The sequence below is a fragment of the Diabrotica undecimpunctata genome, chromosome 10 (genome assembly GCF_040954645.1).
Source record: "Diabrotica undecimpunctata isolate CICGRU chromosome 10, icDiaUnde3, whole genome shotgun sequence".
Classification (NCBI taxonomy): Eukaryota; Metazoa; Arthropoda; class Insecta; order Coleoptera; family Chrysomelidae; genus Diabrotica; species Diabrotica undecimpunctata.
The window spans coordinates 31,044,895-31,072,554 of record NC_092812.1 but is presented as its reverse complement, the minus strand read 5'-3'; the positions used below and the strand labels follow the sequence as shown (position 1 = coordinate 31,072,554).

Sequence of the window (27,660 nt, the reverse complement as noted above, 5' to 3'; positions counted from 1 at the left end):
CGAAGTGGCAGTAACTTGGTATAGACCTTTGAAAATGTATAAATTTCAAGAAACCAAGGAGTCCCTAGCCATAAAGGGTGTACTGAAATGGCCACGCTTAACCTTTTTCAGTACAACGGGTCTCTCAGAAACCCACAAGTAAATAGTATAATTTTTTGATTTTTTTTTCATGTAAATCACTATGAATATCGACAAATTTGGTAAATTGAGCATCATAAGATCTAAAATAATAAGTAAAGATACAGTACCATAATTTTGTTTCTGTTAATAATATTGTTGAAATAAACAAACAAAATTAAAAAATATTTAAATTTACTTTTTCAAAAAATATAAAAAGGTAAAAATTGAAATTTCGTACTCTGGGGTTTTCGAGGTCATTTCAAGGTCTGTTTCGATTACTTTTAATACTTTATTCGATTGTGATAAATATTTTCATCCAATTGTACATTTATTTTCTTAATAGAACTGCTTCACTAGGTGTGATATTCTAGGTGTGAATATTCTATAAAAAAAATACACATTAATTGCATAAGTGATGATTATTAAGTAGATTAAAATATTACATTATATTGCATGCATATCTTTTATACCTAAAAAAATCTGAGTCGGTAGCATCTGCCTCGTAAAAGATATCTTCTAATTCTTTGCCGTAAGTTCGTTGGCAGTCTTCAAGAAATCCACCAACTCACTCCCAAGGCAAGAGATTGGCTTCGAGGCTGTAACCTTCGACTTTATTAATTTTTATTTTATATATTCTATGTTTGTGTTTTCTTATTTATTATTGTTAGTATCAATATTTTTTTAGTGTAAAACTGCAATGTGTAAAGTTCATACGAATATATAGGTATACCAGTACTTAATTTTTTCTTGGTTTTTTTAATATGTACTGGTGCGTAAATATTTGTATTTTCGTCTTCAGTTTCCTTATTTTTTGCATTACTTCACCATGTTTACTACTTATTGATTTAACAACCCAATCTGACGAAATGCTGGTCTTTTCCTTTATCACCCTATCACTTCAAAAGCAAACACAAGCAAAACTCACTTATTTTATCAAGTGATGAAATGGCTGCCGATGTGAGTGCATATAAATGATGTGTAAAGAAAGTTTCTACTCACAATCTTTTATGTTAATAAATCTTGTTGTTTTTATGTGACCGGTTTCGAAGTTTACAATTTGCAAATCCATCATCCGACCTATGAAACTAAGAAAGGCTAAAAATAAAAAGTACATCCAAAATACATCGGTTTTACCACAGTCTCATGAAATGTATGGTAATGTTATTAGAAAAGAAGACTTACTTACTTTATACTTACATTACAGTATAACGGAGATGTGAAACTATTGCTTGGAGCAACCATAAAATCCTTCAACTACCAATTATCTATTTTTTAAGAATGTAGTGTTTATCTTCTGTATATTTTAAAACATCTTTTGCCAAAGTCTGTAGTTATATAAAAATAAAATTTTATTATTGGTATATGTAAACATACTTAGATACTTTGGCAAAAAATCGCAAAAAGTTATTTAATATAATTTAATACTTCAAATTTCTAAACTTCATCATGACCCGGACTTTTACCGCTTTTCAATTGATTTACTGCATGCCTAACTTTAATTCAAGAATTTTTGGACCACTCAATTATTTCTGGTTCAACACTTCTTCGTGTGTGTTTTTCTCTCTTTAAATTTTTTTTATTGTTTATTCTGTTTTCAATATTTATTTTTTTTAAGTTTATTTTTAATTTTTTTTAAATATCAATATTCATGTTTTTTAGATTGTTATAAACAATTTTATAGAAATTTATATTACGTGTACATAGAATGACATGTAAATTGGTGTGAAGAGTAAAGCCTGCTGTGGCCAAGCCTAGTTTATTTCTGTGGGCGGGATATAAATCATGTTTGTTCCTTTCCCTGTTTAAGCTATTAATTAAGTGCTGATTTGCAATATCGTTGAATCGCGGTTTTCTATGAATTTTTGGTTGAATATCATGAAATCGTATACCTTTAGTGAGCTTTCTTCTTCTTGTTATTGCTCCATTTGTTTTTCTTAAACAATTGTTGTAGATCAATGACTAGCATTAAAGTTCTTCTATTGTTTTCCCTCTTGTAGTAGTATCCTTCGCAAGTCTATCCACTACTTCATTTCCTTTAATAGCGCATTGATACAAAGCAGAGAAATTTGTTTAGAAGGAAAAAGACAGTTAGGGTTTGATTTCACGTACAGTGCGTCTGTGTATCCGCTTATACGTATTTCGCCCCAAAAGGGCTCTTCAGAACGGCACAGTCGCTCTGAACGTAAAAATAAATCTTTTCTGTCTTAGGAAGCAACTCTAACATGGCTTTGTATGGACGCAAACAGCGACATCTGATATTAAAATCCGTAAACTAATTTTCGAAACCAAATTCAGATTTTTGTTTTAATCTGCGCCTTCTAAGAATTGCAAGGAAAAACAGACGTTGATAAAGATGTTAATAGAGATATGGTGAATCTAAAAATTGCATTCCACAACATATCTCCTCAACTAAGCAAAAATCCTTAGCGAATTTGGTTTCTAGTACTCGTACAGAGTATATTGGAATGAAAGCCGTTCTGAAGAGCCCTTTTAGGGCGAAATACGTATTAGCGGATACACAGACGCACTGCACGTGAAATCAAATCTTAACTGTCTTTTTTATTTTATTCCGATATACTCTGTACGAGTACCAGAAACCAAATTCGCTAAGGAGTTTTGCTTAGTTAAGGAGATATGTTGTGGAATGCAATTTTTAGATTCCCTATGTCTCTATTAAAATCTTTATCAACGTCTGTTTTGCCTTGCAATTCTTAGAAGGCACAGATTAAAGCAAAAATCTGAATTTGGTTTCGAAAATTAGTTTACGTATTTTAAAGACTTCTTCTCTTATTTGACTGAGATCTTTAAGAGTCATAGTGCGAAAGGAATTCCACCCCTTTTTATTGTTTTTTCACTGCTTATATATATATATATATATATATATATATATATATATATATATATATATATATATATTTATATATATATATAGATAAAACAGTGCTATATTCCTTGTAGGCCCCTGGCTTCCAAAAACTGGGTTATTTTTATCAATTTTTGTCGATTGCTTGCTTTCTCTCTCTAATCTCTTACGCGTATTTCTGACAAGTATTGCTTTACTGCTTCCAACAATTTCTTCCTGTGATGTCCTTTTCTTTTTTCCCATTTCTCGCTCCTTCAGTATTGTTTTATTATTTCGATTCCTTGGCATTCGTATAATGTGATCAAGTCATCTAGCTCTTTGGGGTTGTATTTTTGTCGTAATTATTGGTTTGCTGTACATCCCCATTATTTCTTAATTTTTCCTTCTTCTTCAAGTATTCTTTGTCATCTTTATTCCTCCGAAGATTTTTCCGAGCATCTTTTTTTTTATATCTCTACTTTCTTTTATTTCTACTGGATCATAATCCACGTTTCGCTGTCATACATCACTGTGGGTCTCATTTCTGTCTCGTAGACTTGCAGTTTAGCTATTCTTGACACATCATTTTTTGCTTTCAGTATTGAATTTAATGACCCTATCGCTCTGCTTTCTTTCAATAATCTTTTGTCTATCTCGTTTCCTTCTTTTTCCGTATTTTTTATGGTTACTATCTTCATTTTGTTCTCTGTAGCAAATTCTATTATTTTTTTTCCATTTTCATATGATTCCTTATGTAAACTTCATTTCCCTGTTATTCTTCTATATATTTCCTTCTTTTCCACTTTCGCATTCATGTCACCAATGATTATTTTTATATTATATTTCTATATATTCCCTATTAGGGTGCTTAGCTTTTCGTAGAACTCTGTTTTGGTTTCTAAACCTTTATCTTCAGTGGGCGCATGTACATTAATAATACTTATATTTATATATTTTTCTCTTACCCTTAAGTAACATATTTGATCTGATATTAATTGAAAAGTGTCTTGTTTACTTTCTCCGACACCATACATCCCACTCCAAAATATCTTTTGGTCTGGCCATTCTTGAACAGTGTGCTCTTTCCTATTTTATTATTTCATTTCCCAATGAGCCTTGATCCAAACCAAACAAATTTGTTTACCTTTATTCCTAAGTAACTGGACCGCCTATAATTTTTTTATAATCACTACTGATAAAGAGCTTGATAATTTAGTTTGTATTATTGTGTTTGCCAAACTTTTGCTATCTTTTAATGTAATAAACTTAGTCTTATAATGGCTATTAATATACCTCAAAACTCAGCAGTGTAAATAAACACTTGAGTTGGAAAATTGAATTTTTAGGATATATTTTCACTTGAAAGGTAAAAAGCGCATCGAGTAGACTCATCAAATTTACATCCATCTGTGTAAAAACAATCTGACTCGGGCCATATTCTTATAATTTTTACTTAATACGCGTTTATATTTAATGTACTTATGTGGTTCAGTATTAAGATAATCTTAAAGGATATGTAATTCTAGTAGCTTTTAATCACAATTATAGGGAAGGGTGTCATTTCTGTGAAACTCGTTATTAAATGGGATTAGATGCTGAAAACTGTTCTCTAGCTTTAATAAGTTTACAAATAGATATTATTAAATATATTTTCCAGTCGTCTAGTACCTTTGACTTGTTTGTGTGTGTATATATATATATATATATATATATATATATATATATATATATATATATATATATATTGATTTATATATATATTGATTTATAGTATCAGCAATCGGTCAGGAAATAAAACTCTATTTGTTGTCTCAATATTTCGTCACTATTTTGTGACTTCTTCAGGAGAAAACTGTAAATTTATTAGAATAATTGATTATTATATGTAAACAAAGTGAATATTTTAATACTTACAACTATAAGAATAAAAATTTAAATTTTTTTAGCATATCTAAATAAATGACATATTTGTTTGATTTTATTTAGGAGTTATGGTAACCGCAATATTTTATAGAGTGAATTCCCATTGTACAATTTTTAGTGAGTCGGTTAAAATAAACAATTACTATGACACTATTATCCATATTATAAAGTGGAAAGATGAAATTAATAGTACAGAATTGAGAAAGAATCAGGAACACGATAAATTGATCTATAAAATGTAATTGATGGTATGTAGTCAGTTATTGCAATACTGATATTTAGGAATGTAATAAAATTATAGGTACAGTTACTAGAGAATTACTAAGTTTGTGTTTAACCCTTAACCACTGACGTGCGGTATGCCATACCGAGCCGAAAATATATTTTGTTGTAAAACGTGTTTTATAAAAGATTCTCAGAACACCATCTGTGTACCTTCAAGTGGGGTTTAATTGTACCTGCTCTCAACTGCTGTAGTTTTAGTACGTTTAGTCTTTGAGCTACGTTGACATAAAGTTTTCTTGCGGTTTTAAGTACCGCATGTCAGTATTTACGTTTCTATAGTTAAAAGCAGTGTAGTGTATTCTTTTGCTGTTAGTATGGCAGCAAGTTCATCCAGTTGTTCTAAATTTAGCCGCAAAACTGTAAAGCTTTCAGATTATTTTGAGGCTGTTTTATCTCAATGGGCTGACGAAGTACCTAGTGATTTAGAATATTTTAATGATAGTGATGTTGACGATGCAAGCGAAGAAGTATGTATTGAAAGTTCACACGACACCGGAAGTGAGCAGTCGGAAAGTTCTGAAGACGAATATCATTTAAATGATAATGGTACAGCACCCTCGAAAAATGTAAGAACTCTGTTACACAACCTTGTAACAAAAGTACCAGCTGTGCGGTCCAGAGATGTAAGAAACGAAACTTCATCATTTTTTTTTTAATTTTCTTATTTCTAGGATATAATACAAGAAATACGTGAATGGACAAATAATAAATTACGTGCAATTCGTGAAAACGATAAAAGAATGAATAGACCAGAACTAAATGAAATTGATGAAATAGAACTAAAAGCCTTTTTGGGATTGCTTTTATACTCATCAGCTTTCAAATCCAATGACGAAGATATAAATTCTATATTTGCTACAGATGGCACTGGTAGAGATATATTCAGATGTGTTATGTCAAAAGAAGGATTTGCAATATTTCTAAAATGTTTACGTTTTTATAACCGTCTGGATAGAGAAGAAAGAAAAAAGATAGATCCAACATCAGCCATTAGTAACATATTTAATATATTCATATCAAATTGTCAAAAACTGTATTCCGTAGGCACATTTATTTGTATTGATGAAATGTTGGTCGGCTTTAGGGGAAGGTGTAGGTTTAAAATGTATATGCCTAATAAGTCTGTAAAATATGGCATTAAAATAATGTGCCTGACTGATGCACGAACAAGTTACTTATACAATGCCTATATATATGGAGGCAAGGACACTGACGAAACTGGGTTATCTGGGGAAGAAAAGAAGATGAATACACCAACTCAATCTGTTCTTCGGCTTGCTAAACCTATTTATGGAACTAACCGTAATATCACAGCTGCTAATTGGTTTAGTTCTATAGAATTAGTAAAGCAGTTAAAAGTAAAGAAGTCAACGTATGTGGGAACCCTCAAGAAAAATAAACGGAAATTCTAGCCACACCGATGTAGGCAAGTAAATTCAACTACTTACGGATTTACGAAAAGTTTATCCCTAATTTCCCATGTGCCAAAAAAATCGAGGGCTGTTTTACTTATTTCTTCGATGCACCATTCAAAAGGCACGGATCAGATTACTGGAAAACCAGAAATTATAGCTCATTATAATCGTACGAAAGGAGGTGTCGATACTTTAGATGCCAAGTGTGCCAAATATTCTGTAAAACGTCGTTCTCGCCGATGGCATCATTACTATTTTTTACCGCATCATTGATATAGCTGCTGTTAATTCGCATGTTGTGTACCAATCACTACAAGCAGATAATATGGAAAGGCTAAACTACACAAAGGAGTTGGCGAAACAATTAGTTTTACCTCATCTACAAATAAGACTCGAAAATCCCAGAATCCCGAGAGAATAATTATTATGTGGTATTGAACGAATACTAGGACAAAAACGCCAAAAGAAGCAGATTTTGAAGAAAGGCTTGAGAAAAAAAAAGACGTGTTACTTATGCCCAAGTGCATTAATGCGAAAGACTTTTTATGTGTGCTTTTCTTGTGGAAAACCAGTGTGCAAAGAAAAATTGCGGACCTTGCGCGCAAAATGACTAGTTATTTTATTGTAATTTTTGGCTATTGTCAGAATTTTGTATTTTAGTTTCTCATTAAATTTAAATCATTAGTCTGTTTCTTTTAACATTATTTTACCATTTGTTAGTCACAAGTAATCAATTTTTCTTGTAATTTAGTTTATAAACGATTTTGTAGTAACGTCTACCATTTTTTTAAATATTATGCATGCATTCATAATATTCTTAAAAAAGTAAAGTTTATTTTACTTGTAGCAGTACATTATGCTACAGTAATGTGAAGAATCATTCCGTAGTTGATATAAAAAACCAATACAGTGATATAAGATAAATTCATATTAAAAACAAAGGAGAATAGGCAACGGTATGACATACCGCATGTCAGAGTCTACGTCCTGAAACATCCACGTCAGTAGTTAAGGGTTAAATGTTAAGATCTATCATATTATATATTGTTTAGTATGTTGCAGTAGATATATATATAATATAATAGATCTTATCATTTAAACACAAACTTAGTAATTCTCTAGTAACTGTACCTATAATTTTATTACATTCCTAAATATCAGTATTGCAATAACTGACTACATACCATCAATTACATTTTATAGATCAATTTATCGTGTTTCTGATTCTTTCTCAATTCTGTACTATTAATTTCATCTTTCCACTTTATAATATGGATAATAGTGTCATAGTAATTGTTTATTTTAACCGACTCACTAAAAATTGTACAATGGGAATTCACTCTATAAAATATTGCGGTTACCATAACTCAATGTTTGATAAAATCAAACAAATATGTCATTTATTTAGATATGCTAAAAAATTTAAATTTTTATTCTTATAGTTGTAACTATTAAAATATTCACTTTGTTTACATATAATAATCAATTATTCTAATAAATTTACAGTTTTCTCCTGAAGAAGTCACAAAATCGTGACGAAATATTGAGACTGAACAAATAGAGTTTTATTTCCTGACCGATTGCTGATACTATAAATCAATATTTAAAACAGTACGGTCGAAAAATAATTTGAAAAATATATACATATATATATATATATATATATATATATATATATATATATATATATATATATATATTGTTGTAAATATCTTGTGATGCTTAGTTTAAACTGTAATCTCCGTAATCATTGAGTAGTGGATATTGTCTATTCTAGGACATGTATTATTTCTGTTTCTACAAGCTTGTTGCGATTCTTTTATGTTTATAACAAAAAATCGTTATAAACAAATTAGATTGTTTTTTACACCTAAATTTTTTATTTTAAACTGGTATGATTTGATCAAATTTAATTTTTCAAATTTCATTTGAAATCTTATAATCATAGCTGTAAAATAAGATCCCTTAAATGTTTTTACGTTGAGAAAAAGCCAAGTTATAAGCCAAAATGTCTTATTTAGTCGATAATTTGTTACTCTTTAATAATAAATTTGCAATATCTTGGCTTTTAACAGACCGATTTTAATTATTTAAAGTTTGTTTGATTAGTTTTTTTTTTAAGGAATAAACAATTATTCAGGAAAATTAGTTTTAACGCTTTTATAACGAGTTCATGAAAGCATTTAAATAATTAAATTGTTAATAGCAAATGCCTACCCAAAAATTCGGATTACCATGTTGAAGATTCGGATTCAGTGAGTGTCAAAATACATAAAATTTTTAGACTCCTTTTCAACTAGACTACATATTTATTTTGAATCTTATATTTACGAAAATTACTGATTTGTAAATAATTTTTTTTTTAATTTAGTTCACAAACAAGCAATAAACATAAAAATGTTGGTACATGGATAAAACATATTATTTTTACTGTCCATATCTTTTATTCACACTGTACATTAGATACTTTATGTACGGAGTTTTACGTTTTCTCGTTTATAAAGATCTTTAATAAGCCATGATAATTTACGTCAACTTAACCACTCTGAAACTCTATAAATGCCATATTTAGTGGCTTTTAATAACAGTTTACATAATCTGCATAATTTCAACAGTTTTACAATTTTGTTACATTCATATAATTTTTATTACAGGGATTGTCGAGTGGTTAGAGATCCACAAACCTTGAAGTCGAAGGGATATGGATTTGTTTCGTTTATTAAAAAGGCGGTAAGTGTGATATTAAACATATTAATCTAAATAAAGTAACTCAATAGTTTTTTATTTATAGTTTGCAATATAATGTCCTATAATGATTTTCTTATTACAATTATGCTTAGTTTTTTTAACTTTCCCTTCTAGTTTATGGAAACATTAATGTAACAAAAAACATTATAAGCACGCATAATTCACCTACGAATGGATCTTTTTTATTCACAAAACTCCGCATCAACCGTAAAAGGTTAATAGCGAGTGTTTAATGATTACACTATATATATATATATATATATATATATATATATATATATACATATATATATTTATTTTATATTTTATATATATAATGGATTTGTGTACATACAGGGTGATTGATTAGTGTGAGGAAGCTCAGTAGATCTGTTATAGTAAAAATTACAAAAAAAGTTATTGACACAAATTGTAGGCAGCTTTAAAATCCATATTTTATAATTAGTTACAATCTACAGGTTGTTCCATAAGATGGTGGCAGACCAAACAAAACCAAAGGTTTTTTTAAATGGAACACCCTGTATTTTATTTTTAATTTGAAATCTGCTTCACTTGTAAGGTTTTGCACAATGTAAAGTTTTACTATGTTATAAGGAGTATTTAAAAAGTTATAACCAATATTACCTGAAAATCGTATTAACTTTAACTCCCTGTATAATTAAAAAGGAGTATAGGAACATTGATCTATTGCAACCATAGTTTTTTAATAATTGTTAAAAATTATAAAACTTAGATGTTTTCATAATATTTATTAAATCAAATACAGGGTAAGTCAAAATGCAAGTACATTATTTTCTTGGTAATTTTAAATAGAACACCCTGTATTTTATATCACTATCAAAAAGTACTAATATCGTACTTCGAATTTTATGAAGTGCTCCCTATACCTAAAGTTATCAGTTTTCTAGATATTTTTATTTTTCCATCAAAGTATTAATTTGGTAGATATTTTAACGTTTACCAATAATTATTGTGAGTTGGCCATGATTGATTTGTCAGAAACTGACAGTTTGACATTATTGTTTATCAATGCAGTAACGAAATAACGACACAAAAAGAAAACAATTTAGGTATTTCAAATAAAATTTATAAAAAATAAATGACTGAAAATTATAAAAAAAAAATAACAACACAGAAAAATAAAAAACAAAAGTAATTTTAACTTATCTTACTTAATTAAGGTGTTCAAAATGACTTCCCAAAACATCTATGCATACTTGAAAGCGGTCATTGAAAGAGTTGCTTACATTACTAAGCATTTGTAAAGAAATATTTTGAAATGCAATTCGATTCGAATCTGATACGAAGATTGAATACCTCCAAATTAGTTAAATAGTATGTAAAAACCTACGAAAAAAAACATTATAGCAGTTTTATAAACAAATATGTGTATATAATTCTACAAAAAATAAGCCAAGTTTCATGTCAATTTTTTCGAAACTCATATATTGAGACTTGGACCCCTTGGCCTCTAACCCCCTCATTTATTGTGTTATTAAATACTGCCGACAATGAACACAAACTTACTGATACCACATATTCACTCAAAAAGACTAATGGTAAACTAAAACTTGTAGGGGAATAGGTACACATTAAGTATACAGCCCAGGTAATTAAATTCGGTCGTAAGGGTTCAGCAGGTAACAGAAATTTGGGTTTTAAAATGGCCATTTCCAAGTACCTCAAACAGGGTAATTTGATTTTAATTTTATCTGCACTGTAAAAATTTTCTTTATTTGACCTTTTCCTTTTATTAAAAGGAAAACGTATTTAATTCCATCGAAATATAGGGATATTCTCTAGAACTCGAGCGATATTAATATCGATAGTCTAGGCTTTTCAAACACAAAAAAGCATATTAATGAACCTGAATACATTCGTAAAAGAGATGACGATAAAATGAAATATTTGTGTAAACTAAGTGGATTATATTATGTCTACTGGCTACAGCATTTTTCCAATAAACGTGACATTATTTAATTCCATTCTTTTATAAGTGTATTTTTGTTTTTGGAGCTTATGTAAATAATTCTCTTGTTGAACTAACAAAGTAAATATATCAATCGGTAGACTTACAAAATTAATTATTTTTTGTAGTATATTTTTGGTTCTTTAAGAATATGTGATTTAAGTCAGAGACAGGATTTTTGACATACAGCTTCTTCTTATTCTTTTTCTTATGTTTGTGCATACATGACGCTCTGTTTTTTAATATTACTCCAGTAAGTTGTCATTCCATCGTTTTTGTGGTTATCCTACTGATCGCCTTCTTAGTGGGGAAAAGTTTCCCGTCTCTATTTGTTGCCATCTAAAGCCCATCCAAAGACATCGTTTCAGGCTTAGCAACATTATTGGTAGTCTTATGTTGCCATGCCATGGGTATCTGTTAATAAATTTAACATCACACCAAGTTTTTAACAAAGATCTTATAAATAAAAAAATTGTAATATTTTAAAGGTTTTTACCTACATATTTAGTAGCTTGTCTCATGTATACCTGGTAAATGTACTGATGATGGAGTAGTTAGTCCGAAAACGTTCTGTTGTGATGTAGCCCAAACCGATTTTTTAATTATATATCTTTTATAAAGGATTTTTAAATAAAACTTCTACTTGGCATTCAGCTTATATGATCGTACCATTCTAGTCTTCTCTTACACACAGCATTGCCCCATAGTGTCTTACCATTGATTTTTCAATGTAATAGTAGTAATTGTAATGTAATGTAGTTTAATTATAACAACATTAAACTTAATGTGGCTTGTAGATCAGCCCTAACAATTAATAATCTTTATTCTAAGATAAAAGATAAGACTCCCATAGATAGGCTTAGTAACATTGTCTACAACATTCCATGCCTCTCTTGCAGCAATTCCTACATCGGCCAAACATCTCAATTATTGAAATCACGTATTACACTACACAAAAGTGATTCTCGACTTCACCCTGACCGCTGCTGTGCATTAGCCAAACATATCCATTCCACTAGTCATCTCATGGACTATACTAACACTACAATTCTCCATCGTGAGAACAATAAATCTAAAAGAGAGTTCATTGAAATGTCTTATATTTTCCTTAACGATTTCTCCATCAATGTTAAGAGTGACGTTAAGAAACTAAGCGATATATACCACTTCTTACTTAAATCAGATACCAAGAACAATACAACATCACAGATAACTAACTTGACTGATATATCCATTAACAACTAACCTACTTTAATAATAATTTTCATTAACTAAAAAAGATAACATTCCCTTGCTTTTCTTAGATACATCTCAATAAGATATTATTATAATAATACATGAACAATATAATATAATTAAAAAAAAAATTTCAATTAAGAAAATCTAAAATAATATTTCCCTATACTGGGATTTAACTTCATTCGGTTTTACCAATGACCCCTAACGACATAAAGATTTAAAAGAACTACTTGAATTGGCAACACATGCGTTCTGGTAAAACAGAACCTCACATTTAAACTTTCGAACAATCAAAAAATTTAGTTATTGCCGACAATTCAAAGAATTACCTCCTTTTAAATGTAGTTATATTGGGTTTTTCGATTAACCTTGGGTAAACCTTTGCGTTTTAAGTTCAAAGCTACCATACATTTCCAACGTTAAAAAAAACTTTTTTTGCACATAGTAACAAAAAACACTACTTTGTGGTTACTAGCTAAGTTTTTTAACATTCTAACTCTACAATTCTAAGTTACGGTAAGATCAATAATGTTTTTAATAGATAATATATGGTAGCTAATTATAATTTTTTTTCTTTCAGCCCTGAAGAAGCCAAATTAATTCTCCTTGGCGAAAACGTTCGGCGAAACAATTGATACTCATTAGAGTCTTTCTTGCAGATTTCCCCAATATTTAAGAGTTTACTATATATATATATATATATATATATATATATATATATATATATATATATATATATATATATATATATATATATATATTCAAGAAAAATGGTTCAAGTAATAGTTGTAGATCTTAAAAAGTTTACTACATTTTTTCAAAATTTTTAATAAAAAAACCGTTTGAAAAAGAACTGCCATTTTAGCTTATAAACAATTATACTAACTAACTAAATAGGCCCATTTAAAAGATGGTGACACAACATAATTTAAAAAAAAAAGACCAACGGTAATGTTTAATTTCAATCATATTTTCGTTCTCTATTAACATTAAGAGCTGAAAATGGAACAGATTATTAAGGAATATTAATATTTTATGAACCACTTTATAGATGGTATATACCGAAAAGAAGTAAACAGATATTACCCGTTAAAGTGATGGTACTCGTAAAATACCGTCTGTCTTCAGTTCAATATTTTTTGGGAATGGAAAATCACATTGGAGCGCGGTGAAAAAATTTACAACAGCATAGTTCGGTTTATAAATTGCGACTATTCGATAAAATAATAGGAACTGTACTATTTTCACCTTCCGGAAAAATACAATTTGTTAAATTTTGTCATAAAAAAGTTGAATTGTACTATTATTTCGAAATAGTTTTGTGGACCAATGAATATTATTTATATAAATATATAATAGTCACTATTAATTTTTCTTGTAAAGTACAAAAAGATTCTTTTCAAAATTTGTTTCAAAACCATTTATTCAAAGAGTGTAAAGACTTACGTGTAAAAAATAAGTCCTTTCGTATTTTAATTGAAATAAACACATTTAGAGTATTAATTTAAACTTAACCCTTCACGGCACGGGTGAATTTGTGTTACACCAAAGGCCGGGTGGTGTCTAAGAGACACACATTATGTATTTAAATATTTTATCAAAAATGAAAAAAAAAAACAATTTTTTATGATACCATTTTTATTGTCTACCTTCTTTTATAACATAAAACATATTTTATTAATTTAAATAAAACAATTCTTTATTTGGAATTAATACAAGCAAACCTCAAAAAAAGACAACAATGGTAAATTTTTGCAAATATTTCTCAAACTTTAAAATTTTGTGTAACACAATCTTGACACATGTACATGTTCCAGGCAAAGCCATTTTCCACATTTTTTGCAATATCTTGTTTTCCGATTTCGACAGTAGTAGCATCTTCCATGTTGTACCCCGTCAGTTGATTGTCGTATGGCCATTCTGTACTCGTTAAACGCTGAGCAATAGCACGCGTTTCTCGTTTTAAGTGCATGTTTTTCGCTCGAGAATTAATGCTTTCTTTAACTAAATCAAGACCAACATTTTTGAGATAATTTTCCAAATTTTCGTCGGGATTGTTTGCGTTGTAAACTACATGTCCATTGATGGCGGAAATGTCTATTATATTATATAATATTACCATAGGCCATCTTCTGGTGTTCCTGCTAAATTTAAAGGCAGCTGATTTTTGATCAGCACAATCTACACCACCTTTTGTGATGTTGTAAAATGTGATAATTTTAGGTTTATTTTTTCACCAGTTTCGAAATTAATTCCATCATCTGTGTGTAGGGAGGAGACAACAAGAACTACTTTGCCTTTTTTTGGAATATGTGATACTGAGGTAATATTTTTCCCAAAACCAAATATTGAAGAATTCACTGGTCGTAATTTACCGTTTAAAAATTCCGGTGGAATTTCTTTTGTGTTTTTTTCTGATGGTAGCAACTACAGTTATGTTATGGTCTTCTAGAAGTTTATAAACGAGAGGTATGGTGGTAAACCTAAAAGAAGAGAATTACAGAAATAAAAAAATAAAAAACCTATATCAAAGTGCTAGAAATAAAAAAAAAGGTTTCCAACAAAAACCCATATTCGTTAAAAACAAAGCAGGAAATAATATAAGCGGGGAAGCAGAAATAGCCGAAAGATGGAAAGAGTATTTTGATAAATTACTAAATGGCAATAATAAGTCAAACCAAAGAGAATGTATGGAAGCAGAAGCAAGAATCGAACACTTAGAAGACATAGAAGATAATTCACCAAGCAAAGAACAAATCGAGGAAATCATAAAAAATCTGAAAAACAACAAATCCCCTGGAAGCGATAACATAACAGCAGAGATGATGAAATATGGTGGAAAACTGCTAAATAATTGGATATACAAGATCATAAAGGAGATATGGATAAAAGTACGAATACCAGAAGATTGGAAGGAAGCCATTATTTGCCCATTACACAAAAAAGGAGATAAAACAGAATGCAGTAATTACAGAGGAGTAGCGTTACTAAATACCGTATATAAAATCCTATCAAAATCCATAAAAGATAAGCTAGAAAAAGAAGTTAAAAATATAATAGGCGAATATCAGTGCGGATTTAGACGAGGGAGAAACACAACGGACCAAGTATTCATAATCAGAGAATTACAAGCAGAAAGCTATGAACACAACTTACCAACGATAGCGCTATTCATCGACTTCCAGCAAGCATACGATAGAATAAAAAGGAAGGAATTAAAAGAGACCCTTGAGGAACTGGGAGTTAGCAGAAAGTTGCGTAACATGATACATCTTACTTTAGAGAATACAGAAAACAGAGTCAAAGTAAACAATCATGTATCGGACAAATTTATAGTAAACGAAGGATTAAGATAGGGCGATCCTTTTTCATCATTACTCTTCAATTTATGCCTAGAAAAAATAATGCGAGAAGCGAAAATCAATAGAGAAGGACTCCTATATCATAAAAGACACCAAGTTTTGGCATTTGCGGATGTTATAGTGTTGCTGGCAAGAGGAAAAAAAGAGCTACAGGAGATAGTACAGAGAATAGTAAAAGCAGCAAAAAAAATGGGACTTTAAATAAATGAAACTAAAATAAAATGTATGCAGTGGACAGATGATCAGTTCAGGGATGGACAAAAGTTTAAAGTAGAAGTAGAAGAAAGATTATCATACGAATTCGAAATGGTAGAAAGATTTACATACCTAGGTACAATAATATCACGCAAACCTAACATTAAAGAAGAAATACAAGCTAGAATAATGGTAGGCAATAGAAGTGTACATGCTCTTAGTGGAATGTTGAAAAGCAAGTTTTTATCAAAAAAGGCAAAAATACAGTTATACAAAACAACTATACAACCAATAGTAACGTACTGCAGTGAGACATGGACAATCACAAAAAATGAACAAAATTTACTGGAGATATGGGAAAGAAAAATCCTGAGGACGCTATATGGAGGAATAATAAGGGACGGTTTATGGATAAAAAGATCAAATGATGAGTTAAAGAAATTATATAATCAACCTAACATAATAGGAGTCATAAAGGCACAGAGACTAAGATGGAGAGGTCACCTAGAAAGGATGTCGAACACGAGGACTCCAAAAAGGGTACTGAACTACACTATAACTTTAAAAAAGAGAAAAGGAAGGCCAAAAAATAGATGGAATCAGGAGGTAGAAAAAGATATGGAAGAAATTGGACTAGAAGGCCAGAAAAGAAAAATGAATAACAAGAAAGAATGGAGAAAAATCACATATCGAGCCAGAGAAGATCTCAGTACATAAAGGAAAGCGAAAATGAAGAAAGAACAAACTTTTTAAGCCATGGGCCTGTAAGGCCTTTAGTGCTATTGTATATATATATATATATGGTGATAAACCAATTATTAAATGTTAAATTGCGACCTGATCCTAATATTGAAGTGCAAAGCCTGAGTACCAAGGCTTCAGTTTTATTGCTTATTGCGAAAGGTCCCTCTGGCTGCTTTTCTGCATATATTTCTAAATTTGACACATAAAATGTTCTTGAGTCTATCATTGCAAATACCCCAATCCCATACTTTGCAGGTTTGTTTGTGATATAAAACGAACATCTTCTCCTAAATCCATAAAGCTAAGACTAAGTGGGGTATTACCCCACAATAAATTTATTTTACAATCTATGCCATGTATTAAATTCGCCAGAGAATGATGCCAAACATTTTTTTATTTTCTTAATATACAAAAAATTAAATATATGATACTGTAAAGGTATACTAATAAAATTATTCCCGAATCATATTCTAATGCAAATATAAAAGCATATTAAAAAAATAAAAACATAAATATGAACGATTCAACACTAATATTTTCAAACGACGAAACTTACGAAATTTTTTGGGTTGCTTCATCCTCCCGGATTTCCATATACTTTTAAAAATGATTATATGTTTTTTTACCGCCGTTAAGGAGAGATCTCAAGGCCGAGCTAATGGAACTCTTGCTATAATATTTAATTATGAGTATTTGCTAATGCTTCTCCTTGAGATTCCATGGTGGATAATATGTACTTCAAGATTTTGGCATAATATTTTTAAGATATACTTTAATCTCACAGATACGTTAATGTGTTGACATTACTCCAGCTATCATTTATTAATGGCAATGAAAAGTACTGTGATTCTTTTTTTCCGACTTATACTTGGTAATTTTAATTATCAAATTGCCCAAATTAGATCAATTAATGCAGCCCTTCTGAATGAAATAAACTAATTTTACAAACTAACACAGTTAATAATGTATATTTCGGGTGATCGGCATGTAAATTATAAACAGATTACGATATATATATATATATATATATATATATATATATATATATATATATATATATATGTTTATATGTTCCGAAATATTTCCGCGGTTAGTATCATTGCGCCGAGCTTTCGACATTCTCTTTGATGTCTTTTTCAGGGCTTTCGAGGCCTCAGTCTCCCGAGCCCCCAAACACTACTACTCTGATCACTAACCAATGCACGACTGCCACTGGAAACAGAGGATGGTTCATTTATACCGTCGATAGTGACGTAGTTTGGGTGGAGTTTGGAATGGTGATAGACGCGGGGATGCGGGGGATTGGCCCGAACATTTTTGACAGTATTATTTTGATTAGCCGATGGAGCAGACGATATTTTCTTTATGAGTGGTCTCCATGTCGAATGTAACCGTATGCCGTCATCTCTTTTATCCAAGAATGATGCGAGAAGGTATAGAAATTGTCTTAATAAATGAAATAATGAAATTGTTATAAATCAGATACTTATATTTAGATAGTTAGGCAAATTTAAAATTGGTACTTGAGGCGAATTCAAACCTAGATTATTATTGGTTTAACTGAAAAAGCTCACATTTTACCCCTCTAAGAGATTACACGTGTCATTTTAAGCTACAAATATAATAGTTCAGTATTTAGATCAATAACAATACACTAATTGAAATATTAATTAATTGTTTTGTCAAGAAACACCTTGGAGTGATAATTGATTTCCATCTTCAGTGAAATTTCTATATAACAATGTTTCAAATACGGTACGATTGCTTCTACATAAATTCGGTTTTCTAAGTATTGTTTTGGATGAAAATTATTTAAACATATAATATTATATATTGCATAAATCTCGTTTACTGTATTGAGTTATTGCGAGGGATGCCACGACTAACAATTATATAAACAAGATAATATTACAAACAACAAAACAAATTTACAAAAACGAATAATCAAAATTATATATAATTGAAAGAATAGGTATCCAACCTACTTTCATTATTTTTTAAATCACAACTTTTCTATATAAGACAGATTTGCAGTCACAATTCCTTTATATATATATATATATATATATCTATATTATATTTTTGAAAATCGTAATTCTCCACGTTTTTTTTTGGTATAATCATTCTACCAGTTTCAAAGATCAAAATATGGAGCAAGTTCCATTTATAAAACTCAATTGGACAACGTTCTTGTACTTATCTAATGCCAACAATTTATAATTCATTGCCTCAATCGTATAAATTTTATTTTCTTCAAATAAATGACGCTATATTGAAATATGTTTATTATTAGTGTGTCTAATACTAAAAATGTGTATATTTCAGCAGCTATAAGCGTAAAACGAGCTGCTAAAATTTTTGCCATTAATTGGACAATTTTACTAAATCACGTAAATAATTTAAAATGTAAAGATGTTGGAAAACTTACTGTACTTATCAAAGACAAAGAGCAACTAATAGTCCATGCATTAACCAAATTATCTCATGAAAGTGAATATGCAAAAAAATCTCATGGGAATATTTTTCAGAAAGAACCTGAGCTTTTCGTCTTGTCTATTATACCATCGTTCTTAACAATACTCACTGCAGATTCTATGCTTTCTTTAGTATATTTTTTGTAGGATCTCTTTTTTTCCGACCCTAAGTATCTAATAATATCAAGATTTTGGAATTGACACAGATATTTCTAAAAGTCATCCACAACCGAGTTTATCAAAAGTTGGATTCAAATATTAGTGTACTCGAGAAGCTCTCTTCGGTTTGAATGTTCTTACACAAAGATGCCTAGACGTTAATTAGGAAGTACATGCATGTTTTATCGATTTTGAAAAAGCGTTTGACAGAGTACGCCATGATAAGCTAAAAGACATTCTTGAAAGAAAGGACATAGATAAAAAAGATCTGCGAATAATTCTCAATCTATATTGGAATTAAAAACCTAACATTAAAATAGAAAATAAGATATCACAAGCAATAGAAATACGTAGAGTAATTAAAGTAGAATCTAATAACGAGCAATAGCCGGAAATTCTTATAAACACACCAATAAAGACAACATTGTACAAAGCCAAGGAAAAACAGGATAAAGGGACGAGAATCTCCAGAGAAAAGAGGAACAAGAAAGGCAACTGTTTGAAACTGTTTTTATTAAGAATCTCCAGATATCTCACCACACAGAAAAAAAACTTTTAAAGGCAAACACAAAAGAAGAGAGTGCAGCAAGAGCTAACACCTGTGTCTTCTAATGTAACAGACAGTGATATTATCGATAAAGGCGAATTAGATGATGTTCAATTAAGTTTCAGTCTATCACCATTAGAAAAACCAGCTTCATCTAATGGGACATGTTGTATTTGTAGAGAAAGAGGAAAAAACAAATAATTATGGCATAAATGTGTATTATGTGCCTCTTGGAATCACGCAGAATGTACAGATGTAATAACTCCAGAAAATAATTATAAATACGACTTGTATTTACATTAAAAATATTACATTTAAGTGTACCATACAAATAATATTTCTTCATAATTTTGTTGTGTTTTTATTACATTGATTTTAGATTAATTCCATTCCTCCACTTTCTGCTAATTATATTTTTCTATACTGTTGGATATGTAGTAAGGATAATTTCTTTTCTAAATATGACCCATCTCTAAAGATTTCTTTGTAAAGTAAAGTAAATGACAAGTATTTTTATTGTTTTATAAAAATTCCCTGGAATATATAACTCCTCTTTTATTATTAATGACTGTATATGAATTGCTACTAGCAACACCTACAGCAACAAAAATTCTCAAGAAATATCACTAAATAAATTTAAAATTGCGTCTAAGACTGTTTTTTTACAATTTTGACTATATCTTCCGCGTATGCATCGTCCAACTGGGAAATCACAAGATCCGCCATATCTTTTTGCAAATTTGAGTAACGTCGTGGACAGCACAACCGTAATGGACTGCTATAAGTCTTGTGCGGGGAATTTTTATGATTTTCACTCCCGCTCGTAGCTTATTCTACTTTACGGAATTCTGTTACGATAAATATCTACATAAATTCTTGATGGTACTAATGCGGTATGATTGCAGTAACTGGTAACTTTTAAAATGTTTATTTTTATTACTATAAAATTTCATTAAGTAGCATATTTTATGGGAATGAAACACGATTATAATTAAAAATACTTTATATTTGACATTGCGATTTTCACGATAAAAGTCGCTCTCAAAATACAAATTAAACAAACTATTTTGTTTTGATAATTAATAATAGAAAAAAAATCTTTCATATTTGATTTATGAAAGCATTATAAGCCAGTTTTAACGACAGAAGATTATGATGATCTTTATACATAACTGTTCTAAGCAGAAAAATTATACACAACGATACATTCTTAACCCATATTTAAACAGTAACTCTAATAATGAGAAAAAGATTTTCAAAAATGTGTTTTTGTCGTTAAAATTGGAAGATTTTTTATAGAGAAACGACTGATGCTTGTATGCATCACTGTTAATTTTATGAAGGCTTACGTGTTTTTTTTGTTAACTACTATCATCTAAACATTGTGGAAGTCGGATAAATTTAACAATATTTCGATATTTACTGGGGTGAAAATGCACCGCCCTGGCAAAACATATAATTTTAAATAAGATAAATTTCAAATTCTTCACATTCAAAATAAAGGCCTTAAGCTATATTTACTAGAATCTATGAAAATTAACAAATTAAAAAACCCAGACAATTTTGAATGACCAACTTGAGACAAACAGTTCTTACTTCCCAAAATTGTTCAGTTAAAGACTATATAGTTTATATTAATTTACTAATGTTTGTATTTTGAGAACGATTTCCGAAGTGGAAACTGAAACGTCAATAAACGTATTTTAACCTTTAATTGTGGCTTATTCCCATTTAAATAGAAATTAATTTAAAATGCCACAAGAAAATAGCTTCAGAACTATATAGTGTAAAGGCATAACAAAAATTATTCACTTGGGAAAGACACTATAAACAAATAAAAATTATAATACATTTTGTGGAAGTTTTTAACACAAAAGTTTTCAGTGTTTTATTGCTAGTTCATGAAATTGTTTGAAACAAGATACATATAGATGAATATTACATTTAAAACACATGTAAATTGTGTGTTTCTGATAAAATCTGCACAACGATCTTGCTTTTGATGGATAATTCGCAGGTACATAGGAGAAATTATCGAATCAAACTTTTTTCTAACAAAAACTGCATCTTATGCACCTCGTTCCTTTTTGCAAATACTTTAGCTGTTTTCAAGCGGACAATGGAAAAGTGCAGTTGAACCATCACCCGGTTAATAACAGCTATTCGTAACGTTATCGAAATCACCAAATAATTTGTAAAAGTGTGCTAGAAGTGAAAGTGCAATATCTATCCTTTGGGTCTTCTTCAGGTTCCTTCTCCTATCGGAGGTTGGAAATCATCATCGCTATTTTAATTTTATTGGCCGCGCTTCTGAATAATTCTAATGAGCTTCAACCGAACCTCTTAAATTTCTTAGCCAGGATATTTGGCGTCGTCCTGGGTTTCTCTTCCCTTGTATCTTCCCTTGCATAATTAACCTAAGTAATACGTACTTCTTGCCCCTCATTATATGACCCAGATATTGAATCTTTCTAATTTTAGCAGTTTTTCTGACTTCACATTCTTCCTTCATTCTTTGTAACACCTCTATATTAGTTACTTTTTCAGTCCAGGATATTCTGTGGATTCTTCTGTAGCACCACATCTCAAAGGAGTTTAATTTTTTGATTTCAGACTGTTTTATTGTCCATGCTTCCATGCCGTATAGTAAAGTAGAAAAAACGTAACAACGTAGCATTCTTGTGCGGATCTCTAGATTAAGGTTACGGTTGCAAAGTAAGTTCTTCAATTTTATGAACGTTTTTCTTTCCATTTCTATTCTAGATTTGATTTCTTTTGTTTGATCTCCATTTTCGGTTAGCCACGTTCCAAAATATTTTTATGTTGTTACTATTCGATCGTTGTATTATTGATGATCAGGTTATCGACATTTTGTGGTTTTTTTGAGAATATCATTGATTTCGTTTTCTTGAGATTCATTTGCAGTCCGTACCTTTCATATGCATTGTATACATGTTGTATTATATACTTGTATTATGTACTGTAGATCTTCCATGTCACTTGCAAATATGAGTATGTCATTTACCCTTTGGGTAAGTATTTGCAAATTTTAATTTACCAAAGTTTTATCAAATCGCTACATAAAAACGTTGTCTGAAATATCGGTAGATATGTCAAAGTACCATCAAAATCAATTACAACCCTTTCCTAAGAGTTCTGCTAATCGATTCAACCTTCAGCCACAACCACCTCCACCGGCTCAAGTTATTACAAATCTAGCACCCTTATACACTCATTTAAAACAAATAAAACATCTGCATACAGTCAAAAACCAAATTACTCTCCAGAGCAGTCATTGAGCGAAGAAAAAATGGAAAGTCATACAAATGAACATGAAACTCTCTCGTGGCAAAAACTCACCAAAAAAAATCACAAATAAATAGACTTACTAAGCAAAATACACAAACCACAACAAACATCAGATTCTAAGTTCTAGAAGAACAAGAGACCGATGGAAACCAAACTGTCAACAACAACGCTGATAATCAAACATCAAATACTCAATCAAAAAATCAAAGGCCACCTCCAATCTATGTCTACGGAATGACCAACTATATGGCAATCATTAACTGACTGACAAGGATTACTCCCGCTTAAACTTATTATACGTATGACTCAATACCTAGAACCAAGCTATGGGAAGCAATGGAAGACATCGAAGTTCCACGAAGATTAATAAACGCGGTAAAAGCACTCTACAAGAATAACGAAGTAGCTATCAACACGGGCAATAGAATATGCAGGCCATTTAAGACAACAAAGGGACTACTACAGGGTTGCTCCACATCCCCCACCCTGTTCAAAATATTCCTGGAAAAAACCCTGAAACCATGGAAAAGAAAGTGCGAAGGAATGGGTATACCAGTAAGGAACGAATATCTATATACGCTAAGTTTTGCCGACGACCAAATAGTGATCGCACAAGACGAGGATGACCTCAGTTTTATGATGAGAAAACTGGAGCAGGAATATACAAAGAATGGGATGGAAATAAACCTAAAGAAAACTGAATACCTAACAACGGAGAATACAGAAATAAAACAGCTGGAAATAGACGAAGGTAAACAAATCAAAGGAACAGACAAGTATAAGTATTTAGGTTTCATAATATCAAACAAAGGAACAACGGAGGAAGAGATAAAAAATAGACTAGGACAAACAAGAGACTGCATACGAAAATTGAACCCGGTACTATGGGATAAGAACATCAGCATGAAAACAAAGAAAAAAATATATAATACCATGACAAGAAGTATCCTCACTTATGGGTGTGAAAATTGGACAATAAATAAGAAAACCAAAAACAAAATAAGAGCAACAGAGATGGAATTCCTAAGGAGAAGCTGCAGAGTAACAAGAAGAGACAGAATAAATAACATGGAGATTAAGAGGAGAATGGGAATGAACTCCGACATAATAGACTACATCGAACAGAAGAGATTAACATGGTACGGACATGTCAGAAGAGCAGACCAAAATCGGTGGATAAATAGAATAACAGAGTGGAGCCCGATAGGAAGAAGAAAGAGAGGCAGACCCCGAAGATCTTTCAGAGACGAGGTGGACGAAGCAATGAGTAGAAGAAACCTACAGGAAGGGGACTGGCTAAACAGGAAAAATTGGAGAAAACGGTTGAGTGAAGGAATACAGTGAAAACTGTGGAAATCCTTGTATATATATAAACTTATTATACACTAACACTCCCAGATAGTGTAGTAAAAATAAACGCCTGAAATCCAGAAACGTACGGGAAACTAAGCGCCATATAAGAAAAAAGAAAATTGTATTCCACAGCTACCAACTTCAACAGGATATAGCATATAGAATTCAAGCCAAGAAGGCCAAAATTCGTAAATCAACGCACCACAGCCAAATTATCAGTGAACTATATCAGCCACCAATAGAGAAACGAAAATTGAAGAGGACTTGGCTAGAAGATCAAGCCAATATTGTCATCACATTTACTAATTTCTCAATGTACTGTTTATTACTAGATTGTAAATATGCATTTAAAAATAAAAAAAAAAGTGAAAAATTTTAAAATACGAACTGTCTTTTCGGACGTTGCGAGTTGTTTCTAGATTTAGATAATAATTGACGCTGTCTTTTTATTTTCAAAAGCTCTTCGTCTCATAAGTTATAATCACTTGCAGGATTTGTATTTCTGTAGACCTCAAACGTCTCTGCAATATCTACTGCAGGAAGGATGTATACGGCATCAATTACATCAAAAATCAAAGTCAAATACCATAAAACTATAACATAGATATCATGAATGTATAATGATATATAAAAAAAATATCTTTACTGTTCACATTGTTTTGAATTTCGTCGACAGCTTCTTCCAAACCATTTTTCCAATTCCAATTCTTGCATTCAATTCTTGCTGGTTTGGGAATATTTTGAAAATTATAGTCACTAACTGAAACTTCTTGGCACAACATATCAAACTAACCTGCTGGTCTGAGTGAAAATTCACAACTGTGCAGGAATATTTATCTAATTATCTCGAGAAGTGAAAATACAAAAGTGAAAATCCGAAAGTCGATTTCTAGGGATGTAAATTGCTAGGGATAACTGCTGAACTGTAAAGAAGAACCACTTTAGCATGGGCGCTTATGGAGCTCTATCAGATATCTTTAAGAGCAATATGGCAAATTATTTGAAAAAAAAGACGTTCGACCAATGTTGTGCTTCCAGTTATGACTTTACGCCAAAACACTTTACTTAACCCAGGCTACAGCAACCAAACTCCGAGTAGCTCAAAGACGAATGGAATGATCGCTACTTGATAAACTTTCAAAGACAGAGTTAGAAACGAAGAAATAAGAAGGACAAGCGTCACAGACATCATAGAGCACATAGCAAGGCTAAAGTGGAACTAGGTGAGCCATGTGGTTAGAATTAATGATGGGCGGTAGACCCAAAAAATTACAGTATGGTGGAGACCACGAGCTCATAGAAGAAACAGAGGTAGTCCACCTTCACGATGGACAGACGACGTCAAAAAAAAATGCTGGTAATTGGCTGCACCAAGCTCAAGACCGAGAGAACTGGAAGAAATTAGGGGAGGCCTATGTTCAACTTTGGACGCAGAAGACTGGGTGATGATTATGATCTCGAGAAAGGAGCTAAATAAATTGATGTATTTGTTTTGGAAACTAGTCCGTTCGACACAAATTATTGAATGATTTATGTTATGTTTAAGAATTGAAACTTGATTTTAACAAATGTTTATTATGCATATAAGTGATTACATACGAGTTCCTATATTATTATATTAATTTCTGATTAAGTAACAGTTGGTGGTTTATGTTTATTGGAAGTTGCACATCACTTTTTACCTGGTTTTTATAAACTTTAGCTGAAAGTGCTTTATTTTTAATACATCGAAGAGGATGTCATTAATATCATACTGGGAAATATTATCGCATGAGCACTTTCCTGATTCTACAATGTTTAATCTAGCTAGGTGAGCAGTAACAGCACTGTGACTAGTTGTTAATCTTGTCAGAGTTGCTGTCGATCGTTTGGATATATTAGTATGTGTGGTAATTTTGATAAGGTGTAACATGGGATGAATCTTGTAATAATGATTATTTGATGTATCCGTCAATATTTTCCATCTGTTTTGTTAGTTAAAAATTATTTTTTAATTATAAAATTTTATCAGATCTGTTGCTATGTAAATATATTCTTGTATACCAGAATGAATAGAATCCTTGGCAAACTCGTCTACTCTTTCATTACCTTTTATTCTGATGTGACCTTTTGTCCAAATAAATATTACATCTTTGTTTCTCACTTTTTGTTTAATATCACATATCAGCTCACATGTCTTATAGTTTAACTCAGTATTATTAAGTCCGCTAAGAACTGACTTTTTTCCTGCTCTAGCTAATCCAGAGCTTTCCTAATATCTACTGCTTCTGCAGTGTAAATAGAGCAATGTAAAGAAAGTTTTATTTTAAATGATTATTATTAGAAGGAGCGTACACTGAAGGTGCAGACTATACCTTCCTCTCGTTCAGTTTAAATCTAATTCAGTTCGAATTTGGGCTGAATAAATTCGAAAAAATTGGTTAGTAAAATTTCCCTACAAACTTAAGAGGATTTATTTAGATAAATGATTAAAAATATTCATTTGTTTATTCCTGGCAAAAGGTTCGTCCTCGGTTAAATTGTAAATTCCACAAAAAGATGTAAAATTTCAGAATCATCAGGTATACCCATTAGGCTGTAATTTTTTATAGAAGAAGTAAGTAATAAATCAAAAACACAGTAAAAATGGGATATTTCGAAATACTGTTAAGAGAAAATCGCAAAGTAAGTGGTTCGAAATCGCACCATTGCAATGGGACGAATTGGATTAACTCATTTTTGTACAAGATCTTCTATTAAAGTTAATTGCTGTTGTGGTTTTAAAAGTCTATAAATGGTTGCTTTTTCAGCTTTGCTTATAACTTCGGACAGTATTAGTCAGGTGTTTATATCTAAGAGCATGAGTCATGTACCGGGTGGTCCAATAAGCCGATCTATCGGCTATATATCAGAAACTATTGAGGTTAAATCTTTAGGAGAAAAAATTCCTTAATAAAAGTGGCCAAGAGAAATCGCTGGAAACAACTTTCAAGTTTC

General features: G+C 30.7%; 1 protein-coding gene across 1 annotated transcript in view; it reads left to right on the top strand.

The window, feature by feature from the left end:
- LOC140452550 (nucleolysin TIAR-like) overlaps positions 1-27,660 on the top strand; it is a 364,201-nt gene that overhangs the window by 270,939 nt on the left and 65,602 nt on the right. The window contains exon 3 of the mRNA XM_072546876.1: positions 9,240-9,315. Coding sequence (XP_072402977.1) covers positions 9,240-9,315 — 76 coding nt within the window. The remainder of the gene's footprint in view (positions 1-9,239; positions 9,316-27,660) is intronic.